This window comes from Chaetodon auriga, chromosome 12 (genome assembly GCF_051107435.1).
Source record: "Chaetodon auriga isolate fChaAug3 chromosome 12, fChaAug3.hap1, whole genome shotgun sequence".
NCBI classification, from domain to species: Eukaryota; Metazoa; Chordata; class Actinopteri; order Chaetodontiformes; family Chaetodontidae; genus Chaetodon; species Chaetodon auriga.
This window is the reverse complement of record NC_135085.1, coordinates 19,431,424-19,442,657: the sequence shown is the minus strand read 5'-3', so window position 1 is coordinate 19,442,657 and position 11,234 is coordinate 19,431,424. Positions and strand designations below refer to the sequence as shown.

The window sequence follows — 11,234 nt, the reverse complement described above, 5'->3', positions numbered from 1 at the left end:
GTACTTACTACTTATATTGTGCATCTTCCCAAACGAAATTGTGTTTAATCAAATTACCACTCGCAAACTGGCATGCAGCAAACCTGGAGTTCAGTAGTAAGCCAGCAGCAAAACTGTCCTACGACAGGTACGAGTATTTGTTTTCCATTCTATCCACTACTGCAAAACATGTAACTAAAGAGTGGGTGCGAAGTCAGATACTTACAAACTGTACATACAAAAGAAGATATGACAGGCAACAAGGTTATAATCTTTTAATAAAAACTTTGGTATCAACAACATTCTGTCCAATAAAAATAAGTGTGTCAAGAGTCACACCAGGGGATCACCATCTGTTTCTCCAGACTCTCAGGACATAATGCAGGTCCCATCACATCACCATGAAGACACGTTGAATTCATACCATTTCAATGCAGACAAACGATTTCATTGTGTACTTTGATTAATTCATTAATTTCTGTCTAAACAATTCGTTCAATTATGCCTTAAAGAGTGTGGAAAGGAAAATAAGAAGTCAGTGCCACAGACATAACCAAAATAAGTTACATTACATTGCAGTTTTGATTTCTGTCTGTATTCTGCGATTTGTGAAGTCTTACAGTTTATGCATTGCATGTTGAGTTATGTGCATTTTACGTTTCACCAGGCAGCGAGAGAAATTTTCCTTCAGGGACAATTGTTCTCTGCAAATCTCAATTTGTCATATTTTCTACAGCTTCTGGTAAACTGCAACCTGTGCGAGGGAATCTGCAAATAACAAGGTCAAGAAAATCAAGAAAACAGTAGATGTCAGTGCCTCCTTATTGTCTGTTACTACAAAATGAGGAATGGACTTTGTAGGTGGGAAAACCTTAGAATCAATCCAGCAGTTCAGGGGCAACAGGGTAATATCATGACCAAAATAAAAGGGAAACTAAACCCATTAACATCCACTTGCCACACTCTACTACATTTGCCCCCCCAAGTTGGGTTGTGTCCAAATCTCAGGGAAAGGATGCACAGCAGCCACAATTACCCCTGGGAAATAAAGGACAGAGTTTCTAGAGGCGGGACAGATAAAATCTCTGGCCATGCCTCCTCAAAGCTCATCTTTCTGCTTTACTTCCTCGTCATCCATTTCTGAAAGTGTCTCGTCTTGGTCTTCCTTTGTGTCTTCCTCATCATCCATTTCATCTCCATCTTCATCCTCATCATCATCGACATCATCGTCATCACCTTCAGGGTCTTGCTCCTTGTTCTTCTCCTCCTCTTCTTTTCGTTTCAGGTCATCTTGCTCCTGTTTCATTTTCTTCTCTGGTTCCTTTGGTGAAAGTGTGGATAATTAATTCATCTCTTCACATTTCACTGGCAAACGTTTCGTGTGTTGTACAAATGACACAATGCATCTTAAACAGAATATCAGCAGCAACATACCTTTGTCACACCCCATGTCTCTTTCGCAATGTCCTCTGCTTCCTTCACATCGTCTGTGATCAAGAAGTTGTCAAAGATGGTGCCAGATTTCACCTGAGATAAACAGTAACAAATGTTAGCCTGTAGTTCAAGCAATAAAATAATCAAATTATTATCCAAAAAGGATCTTGTCTCTCACCTGCCAAAGATCAAGACCTAAAACACTAATTTTGTCAAACTTGTAGATGTTCGAATCAGGACTGTATTCGGGATTGTCAATCTCAGGGTGCACCCAGGATCCTTTGTAGTTGGGATTGTCGATCTGTTTGGGTTTCCATTCTCCCTGTAAACAGGAAAGACTTTATCAGGCTGCGAAAGGCATTCAAAGAGTGAATATTGAGCATTTCTCAGGCAGAGGAGATCATGACTATCCAGCTTTAGCCTACCTTGTACTCTGGGTTGGGGATCATAGGTGGCTCCCACTCTCCATCCATATCCTCATCCCAGTCTTCAGGCTTCTTAGCATCAGGGTCTGGAATGTTTTCAGGTTTGTCCCAGTCCTAAAGAAGAATAATTTTAAGATGGAAGTTGAATTAACCTAATTGTGAATGTAAATTTAGGCTCTTTAAAGCCCAGGACTGCTGTGGAAATCTGGGGGAGAATAAACGGAAGACAACTGTCCTCTTGTCAGCTTTGCCATGGACATAAGAGAACTTTCAGCCAGCACAAAGCAGAACAAAGATAAATTTTATGCTGGCTGAGGTTGATTAACTTTATTACTTAATTATATTTGAAAACATATTCACCTCAGGCTTGGTGTCATCAGCATCATCAATCTTGGCGCGATCATCCCAGTCTTCTGGCTTCTTAGCTTCAGGGTCCTTAATTTTCTTCGGAGGCAAGAAGTCCCAGTCATCCTCCAGACTACCAGATTCTACCTTCTCGTTGTCAATCTTCACTTCATAGGTCTGATCTGGATTCAGGATCAGCGTGTACAGGTGGGTCAGTTCATCATCCTAGAAGAAACACAGTTTTCAGATGAAGTCGACAGAGATAGAGCATGTTTGGATATTATAAGAAAAATTAATATTTTTTTCCAAGATTCAAAATGCCAGAACTACCTTGCACTTAATCTCTTTCTTGATGAGGTGATTCTTGCCCTTGTAATTAAAGATGACATGGACTTTCTTGGTGCTGTAGCCACAGATATCAGGGCCTGGGTGAAATAAATGAAATTACTAGATGTACAAATCTTCTCAGTCTAATCAATTCTAATTGTCCATTACCATGAACATCATCACTTACCAAACATGATGTAGTATGAGGATTCTCCATGCATATCAGTCTGATCCAAGTCAGAGGGGAAGACTTTCACATAGCCACCACCACAGTCAATCTTTTGCTCATGCTTGACTGTAAACTGAATGACCAAGGGCTTTCCCTCATTGCTGAAAGGCTCAAAACGGGCAGAGGTAGCATAGAAACGAGCATCCTGGCTTGTTTGCAGACCTGAAAAAGAAAGTGGAAGAGAAATCTTTAGGACCAGGAAAGAAGCAAAGTCTTGATTGTTTATCTCAGTAAATACTCAAGCTGCAGAATCAGATTGTAATTTGTGGCTTTTTATTTGACTTGTTCTCAAAAGATCCACTGAACACATTTTAATGAGTGGTGCCTTTTAGCCATAAGTAATATAGCATGATCACCACGAACGAATCCTTGTTTTGAATCAACATACAGTAATTCTTGTTTTATAATGATTGGAGAGCAAACGTTTACGTTACCTTTGTCTTTCTCAGCATCTCCATAGAAATTGCCAGCTGTTAGCTTCCACTCTCCGTAGTCAGATTTGTGTTTGGAGTTTATCCAGCGACTTCTCCACTCATCTGAAAAAACAAGCAAGTTTGCTGATGTTTAAACTCTTGGAGCACCTCTTTCGGATACATCAAGCTACTTCCTGAAAACCAACCTACTCAACTGTGCACTCATTGGCGTCAGTCTTTGAAAGGTCAGAACGACGAAATTCGTTTGGCTTGCTAACGTTACACATTTATACTGCAATTTGGGCCATTACAAGCAACTTAGATGTCAGTGGTCTGGGTGTTACGTTTGCTAGATCTCGGGCCTTGCTAAAGTTAGCTAGCTAACAACAGTTGAAATTAAGAAGCCAAGAAGGGAGATGACGTTTTTGTTTTTTTGTTCTTTTTTTTTTTTTTTTTTTTTTTTACAAAAATCACAAATTGAAAAAATGTTTCGCTAGGAGAAGAGGCACTCTAAAGAAACTCACGATAATTATGACAAAACGATAGCTAACAGTCAAGCTAACATGCAATGAATTAACCTCCTGCACAAGTATTAAAAATTCCTAACGTTAAGGCAAACTTACCACCGTCCAGAAACTCCTCGCGAAAGTAAACATTTGCATGTACGCAGTACACTGCTAATATTACCGCAACTACACCCAAGACTTGCATTTTCCCCATCTCAACTCTGTTTAGCACTGCTAACAATGTCCTTGCTGACGAGCCAATACCTTGTGGAGAAGGAAGAGAGGAGACTATTTTAGAGTCGCTCCAGCGAACAGATGTCTGCCTGCCATTGGACAACAAGATGGTGTGTCTGGACCAATAACAGTAGACCACGAAACATATGTCGTCGCCAATGCCTGGTCCAGGATCAGCGGTTGTTTTAATCATTTGGACGTTGCCATTATGTCAACAGTCCAGTAGAGGGCACCAAATATAAGGTATAGAAAATAAAATGGTGACCATAACAGGACTCGACTGTCATTACTACTACTGTGGGTAGTCTGGTTTGCTGACAAGGATGCCAGTACATATAAGCTAATTAAAACAAAAATATACAAGACTACAAAGTAAACTGTAACTGAGAAACAGACACAAGTATAACCATTTGACAAGCCGCCTCCCGCCAAACCTGAGGAAAAGGCCATAAGCAAATTTAACGTTATGAACGTTTAATTTAACCACGTCATCTCTGCCAACAGCTAGAGCGCGTGGCATCTGCGAAAGGTCAGCGTAATAGGAAACGGTTACAGGGCCGATAACGGTTAGACTTCGATGAAAACTTCATTGTCAGCAGTCAAAAAGCAAAAATACACCAGCAAGTCTTCTCTACTTGGAAAACTGAGAGAGCACAAAGAAAATGTGGCCAACAGGCATCTGTAATTTTATCAGGTGAGTTTCTGAATGGGCAGAAAATATGTTACAGTAAAGTGAGGTAAACAGTATGATACTAGCTAACCGCAAACTGTCTGACTCAGATAGTTTGCTAACGGTTATGTTAGTTCAGTTATCATGATGTCAGTGCTAGCATTAGGCTAACTTAATCAAATAGTTAGCTTAACCCTATAACTGGAAGTAATTTAGCAGACATTAATTAAACAGTTAATGCTTAGTAAGTAGCTTTTACTTTCATTTAACTTTAAGTTAGCTACGTTTGCAGCACTGCCTTTTCAACGGTAACGTTATTAGATGAACGTTAGCAAGCCAATAACGTTAAGTCACCCTGGTGTGCTCATTTATCAGCTTACTGATATAACCACCGCTTTGGGGCTGCTTCATCAACGCTGTATTCACTAAACAGGGAAAAATAGTACTTGAAGCTCCAGCAATAGCAGTGGGCTAATTTTGTTTTTTGATTAAATCTAGAGAGAATAAGCAGAAGAACTGAGTTTTTCAACAGCAAAGGAGGCGGTTTTGCCTGAGCTCTTCAGAATGGATGCACATGACACAAAGGCAAACAAGCATGAATCTCAGGTAAATGGATTTAAAACCTTTACACAAAGGCTGACAATACAAACAAACAAGTCCGTTTAACTTAGGTAAGAATGGTACATTGTTTTCAGTGTGTGCAAATAAAATTACCACTATTCTCAACCATTGTCTTCCTCAGACCAAATACAAGCAGGCAAGAGAAGAGCGAAAGAAGCTCCTCACCCCTGCACACCAGTACATGATTGACATTCTGGCTGACAGGTTGTCCTTGGAGCCAACTGCAGCAGAGGAATTTATTTTAGATTCTTCATCTGTGAGTGTTTCCCATGGATTTTCACAATAAATGCACATAATGTCATATAAGAGGTAATTCATCATCCCAGTGATTTTGGACAGTTTGGTCTTCCATGTGGCCACAATTTGTTTTTGTTCAGAGACCTGGAATAAAAGGAAGGAGAGAGCTGAGACTTGGCATTGATACAAGTAAATGCTTTTTGCATCTGGCAAAAATATGTGGCAGTACCTTCTCATTTTACCATCCAGATGCAAACTCTGAGCATCATTTCACACAAGCCCCTACCAGTTCCAACAAAATACAAGTTTGGTGGCATTCAAGAAAAAAAAAATAAGAACAGTTTCAGGATAAAATTCTCAAATCACTTTTTAATAAATTTTTTTTTTTTGCATATGGCAAAGGATTGCAATGTTTCAAAAAAGGCCAAGACACATTAACACATCATATTGGTGCTTATTTCTGTTTTACACTGTGCCATGTTATTACTACAGTACCACTGGAAGATGCAGAAGTGTGAAAATTTCCAATTTTATACATAGTTTGATGTGGGTAAAAATGTGCACTCTGTTGCTGATGTTGATTCATGGCTTTCTAATGTTGTGGCTCTCAACAGTCATGAGTTTGGGGAGACATTTTATTTTTCAGAAATGTTTCTTTTCAAGATGACAGGAACACTGTTTTTGGTCTTTCATGCCTATGTCATTATCTACATACTAATGTGTGTCTTTGTTTTTATGCTGAATAGCTGGCTGCTTTTGATGATTTCTTCGCCAAAGGAGGTTGTAAAACCATTTCCTTTGTATATCAAGAGTCTGAAGCCCCAGGAATAGGTAGGCATAAATCTAGAAAGAGTACAGTTTTGGACTGTCAAACAAGCCAGCATGCCACATTTATTTGTCATAGCTGTCCTTTCAGTTTTAAGTGTTGTAACATTAGTTTTAAATGGCACATGACTTTAACAGATAACCCATGAGTCTTTCTGGTTGCTTTATGTGATAGGAGGGTTCCATTTTTAATGTCTTTCCCAAGTTCACTGAACTTAATGGATTGTATTAGTCGCTATACGGGTGAATGCTCCAACAAATTTTATAGGCGGGTTCCAAAATTTCATCTGTTCAAAAGTAATTTTGATTTAATTTCAGAGTGTGGACGCTCATATCCAGAGACTACCAAAGGGGGGAAAATATTGAGGCTGTTTTTAGCCAATTTGTCTCAGACATGCCTTACAGGCATTTGCTGCTCTTTCACACGGACTAGAGTGGACGTTCCTGTGACTTCAGAAAACATCCATGAGGTAAGACAGTTTTGTGTATGTAAAGTGGTATGTTTCTGTAACTGTAATTCTTTTACTGTGTGATAGGTGCATTTTCCTGTAGAAGTTTTTATTTTAGATATGAAACTTCACAGAGAGATTCATAGATCATTGATTGAATGAGATTGTGCAGATTTTTCAGATCTAGGAAATATTGGGATGAATTGTGAAAATTTTCAAGTCAGCCAGATTCATAACAACTGAGTTATGGCCATTTAAATGCATATGTGCATGTGTAGGAGTGCTCCTACTGGTAAAATACTATCAAAATTTCTATGTTTTACTTGGAACACTTTCAACCGAGTCAACTAATCTGCATTCCCTGTATTCACTGGAGAAACTTAGTAGCTACTGTCATTGAAAACACATGATACGTTACCAAAGAAGATGCTCACTGCTGATGACCACGTAACTCACACTAAGCTAGTTTTTGTTTTATGTCTTTGGAGTTTGTGAAGTGATGGATGATCTTGTTTTGTACTTTGTAGGAAATCTTCTTTTCAATGGTCGATGCCAGAGATGGCCTCCTGAAAGGAATAAGTAATGCGTTCAACTTTCTGCTACCCTCTCTTGATGCAGCACAAAACTGGGGTGTCTTGGATAAGTCTAGGCATGGAGAAAAACTTAAAAAGAGGTTCAAGTACACCATAAAACGCTGTCTTGACTCCTTAGATGGTAAGTCATTTTTTTCATGAAGATGTCACCTGCATAATTTTTGAGTCTGTAAAGTTTGGCATTTAGAGGGAATTCTCACTGTAGCATGTTGTCACCGTTTTGTTTGGCAAATCATACTTGATTGCTTTAAAATTATCATTTGTTGCATTACCTGTTAACACTGATTCTTAATGTAGTTATGATGATCTTGCGCTTTGTCTTTCTTGTTTGTATCCCAGACATCCAAATAAGAACTGAGAGCGTTGTTCATCTGAATACAGTCACAGATGTTGACCTCTCTAAATTAGCCTCCCTTGAAGATATGAAAGTTGCGGCTGCCAACTTTGACACGGTGCATCGACTAGAAGAAATTCTGATGCAATGGTACAAACAAATCGAGCAGGTTAGTGAAATTAAAATTTCATACTGGTTGTTACGACACTAATAGGGGGTCAACTTTATGTGAACAGAAAAAAATCAAAGATCTGAGAACCAACACTCAAACAATACAATGTTGTTCAGATACAGTCTGAATCTTCCCAAATGAGTGTTATTTTAGATTAGTTGAATGAATTGCTGCTCTATTGAAGGAAATTGGAACCTTTCTCTCTATTCATAATCCATCAGGTCCTGATAGAAAGTGAACAACTGAGGAAAGAGGTTGATTCTGCAGGGCCACTGAGTGAGTTAGAACACTGGAAAAAAATGTCTTTCAGGTTCAACTCTATTATCAGTCACATTAAAGGACCAGAGTGTAAAGCTGTGGTAATGGTGCTCCATATCAGCCATTCCAAGATTATGAAGGTGCGAATGCTTGACTTGAAAAATTATACATTTCAGTTTTTGAAGAATCAAAATTGAACCTTTTCAACCTTGTACTGATGTAGATGTGGCGGGAGTTGGATGCCAGGATAACAGATCGCGCCAATGAAGCAAAAGACAACGTAAAATTCCTTAACACACTGGAGAAAGTCTGTCAGCCTCTTTACAACTGTGACCCGGTATGTATAAATTGACAATAAATTGATGTGATACCTAGACATGTCTAAGAAAAAGGTTGTTTTTGATAGTACTGAATGAGAATGTCTCTATTACATATTTTATACATGCAGCAAAATGTATCATAATTCAGGAACAATGTCTGCAAAAATAGCATTTTGAAAGTATTAAAAAAAGGATGCCCTAAGCTTTTTTAAGGATCTAAATTATAAATAATTAATAACTATAACTAATATAACTGTAATTATATGTATGAATCATTTATAGTGTTTTTTACATTCTACAGAAAGGGTTAATTACACTGTGAAATAATTACATAAAGCAATCTAAAATGCTAATCTAAAGTGAACCATCTCAATTGCGGCTCGTGTCCGCAGCAGGTGTAGGTTAAACCTTGGATACAGTGACCTCTAGTGGATATTGGTTTATAATTGAAGACACAACAACCGCAATGCCGACCTGACCAGGATCACTGAACACACATTTCAATACCTCTCTTACATACAGGCCAAGTTTTGGGTGACAGAAAGTTAAGTGCAACATGTATTAAGGAGACTTTGCTCCGCATTTGTCCATTGGAAGATTAAGAGACACCAATCATTTCCATAGACACTGAATATAATAGATAATATTGATATATATGGATGTGTGATTTCAGGTCGCCATGATGAAAAGTGTGCAGAACATCCTCAAGGCCATTCAAATGATTTACACTGTTTCACTGTACTACAATACAAATGAAAAGATATCTGTACTGTTCATCAAAGTAAGTGTATTTTATTCCGTCTCAGATAAAGTTGTGTTTAGAAAATCTAAGGATCCAGTTTACTTAGTAAAACTGTAATTGCTTTCCCGAAACAATTCCAGGTCACAAATCAGATGGTTACAGCATGCAGATCATACATTACTGACAGTGGTAAACGTCTAATATGGGACCAAGATCCTGAAGATGTCATCAGGAAAATGCAGGTAATGATGAGACCTACCTGTAAGAATAACATCTGTGGTATCATCGATGAGGTTTGAATATAACACATGTTGGCGTCAGTGTGTAACTGTTTTCATTCATGTTTCATCTTTGGCAGGACTGTATCTGCTTGTACCAGGAATATCAGTCTTGCTTCCAGAAAACAAAGACACAAACAGTGGGAATACCTGGAAAGAGGTCCTTTGAGGTCTCAGAGATGCAGATTTTTTCCAAGTTTGAGTGCTTCTGCAAGCAGCTGGAAAAGGTGCAGTCCATGCTGACTTTTTAAGTTTGAATTACATTATTACCACAAGGCTTTACCATGTAACAATTAGCTATTCTCTTTTGTAGATCACACAAATATTTGCAGTGTTCAAGAACTTTGAATCTCTTGGAAGATCAAATATTGAGGGCATTCAGATTCTGGCCACACAGTTTCACACAATAGCCATGAATCTGAAAAGCAGTCAGTATGATCTGTTGGCTCCAAAGCCACTTGAATTTAACAAGGATTTTGCTAAGTTTATGCTTCAGATCCACCACATTGAGGTAATGTGTGCATTATTTATTGTTCTACTGTCTCCCTCTCTCTGATGTCTTCAGTATTGTTTCCAGTGTACATGGACATATCATATTTTTGGTTATCCTTATTTACAGAGCCAGCTGCAGGCATTCATGATTTCACACTTCTCAAACATAATCTCATCCCAGCAAGCTCTAAGCCTATTACAACGGTCAGGTCAATATAATATAGTAGTATAATCTTCAGAATGCACTGTAAACTGATTTGGCATTTTAATCAGAAAAGTCACAGGTCTCCTAATTTTTTATTCGCAGTTTTCAGAGGCTGAACATTCCTTGTCTTGACTCAGAAATTGACAGGGTCTTGGGTCGTGTTCTTCAGCATTATGCCTCAGAAGTAGAGTTTGTGAAAAAGGTATTTGATTTTCATTTTCGAGTAGATACAGAGAATCAATTCAACATTTATTGTCAAATATGAACTTTGACGTTTTGATGAAATGAACAGTTCTCCTTGTTTAATTTTTCTTCACAGCTCTATGACAAACAGAGAGATGACCCCCCATTAGCCAGAAACATGCCTCCTGTGGCTGGAAGGATTGGTTGGGCTAGACACCTTTACAAAAAGATAGAGGAACCCATGTTGTACATACAGGTGAACCAAACTTTCTCCCACCAAAACAACTTCATCTATTTCATTATTGTGCTTAAATATTTTAACACTGACTATATCTGTTGTCATCAACAGAAAACCTCTAACATCCTGTGCAGCCCTGGGGCACAGAAAGTGGTTCAGTTGCACAGTCAAACTGCAGCAGCGTTAGTAGAGTTTGAGTCAGTTTACCACAGAGCATGGATGGATGAAGTGTCAAAACTAGATAATGGTTGGTTTTCTGGTTTTGACTGAATATGTTTACATCCTAGTTAGCACACAATGCCCCTCTTTAGTTTGTATCATAGGATTCTGTTAATATGCATTTCAAATGCTTTCTTCTTATTCTGTTTCACAACAGTCTTGAATGTTACACTGCTAGTTCGTCACCCAACAACTGGAAAATTCCTTGTCAACTTTGATCCTAAAGTAACTGAGGTCATTTTTGAGGCTAAGTGTTTGTTGAAGATGGGTCTGGAGGTTCCAAGGCAGGCTTTGCGTCTGGTCAAGATGGAAAGGAAAATAAATGCCAATCACCTCAGACTACAGGTAAATCATAACACATTTTTTCACAGATGGATGGGTTACATCAATATACAATCTTGTATTCATTCTTTGTTTTATAGACCATTTTGGCAGATTATGAATCCACTTGTGAGAACATACCTGTGGACTTCGCCAGCTTGATAGTTTCAGAAAAAAAAAATGTA

General features: G+C 38.4%; 2 protein-coding genes across 2 annotated transcripts in view; one reads left to right on the top strand and one right to left on the bottom strand.

The window, feature by feature from the left end:
• Positions 1–240: 240 nt before the first annotated feature.
• Positions 241–3,921, bottom strand: calr3b (calreticulin 3b). The gene is made up of 9 exons (XM_076744951.1): positions 3,776–3,921; positions 3,174–3,275; positions 2,698–2,901; positions 2,514–2,608; positions 2,199–2,408; positions 1,839–1,952; positions 1,592–1,735; positions 1,414–1,506; positions 241–1,300 (listed from the first exon to the last, which is right to left on the bottom strand). The coding sequence occupies exons 1-9, from the start codon at positions 3,870–3,872 to the stop codon at positions 1,079–1,081; spliced, it is 1,281 nt and encodes a 426-aa protein (XP_076601066.1). The 5' UTR covers positions 3,873–3,921; the 3' UTR covers positions 241–1,078.
• Positions 3,922–5,126: 1,205 nt separating this feature from the next.
• The window catches only part of LOC143329171 (dynein axonemal heavy chain 8-like), a 29,605-nt gene continuing 23,497 nt past the window's right edge, over positions 5,127–11,234 (top strand). Inside the window, exons 1-18 of the mRNA XM_076744950.1 lie at positions 5,127–5,168; positions 5,305–5,439; positions 6,167–6,251; positions 6,564–6,715; positions 7,222–7,408; positions 7,627–7,790; positions 8,015–8,191; positions 8,275–8,388; positions 9,045–9,152; positions 9,254–9,355; positions 9,472–9,618; positions 9,705–9,902; positions 10,011–10,087; positions 10,191–10,290; positions 10,408–10,527; positions 10,621–10,756; positions 10,886–11,073; positions 11,151–11,231. Coding sequence (XP_076601065.1) covers positions 5,127–5,168; positions 5,305–5,439; positions 6,167–6,251; positions 6,564–6,715; positions 7,222–7,408; positions 7,627–7,790; positions 8,015–8,191; positions 8,275–8,388; positions 9,045–9,152; positions 9,254–9,355; positions 9,472–9,618; positions 9,705–9,902; positions 10,011–10,087; positions 10,191–10,290; positions 10,408–10,527; positions 10,621–10,756; positions 10,886–11,073; positions 11,151–11,231 — 2,313 coding nt within the window. The remainder of the gene's footprint in view (positions 5,169–5,304; positions 5,440–6,166; positions 6,252–6,563; positions 6,716–7,221; positions 7,409–7,626; positions 7,791–8,014; positions 8,192–8,274; positions 8,389–9,044; positions 9,153–9,253; positions 9,356–9,471; positions 9,619–9,704; positions 9,903–10,010; positions 10,088–10,190; positions 10,291–10,407; positions 10,528–10,620; positions 10,757–10,885; positions 11,074–11,150; positions 11,232–11,234) is intronic.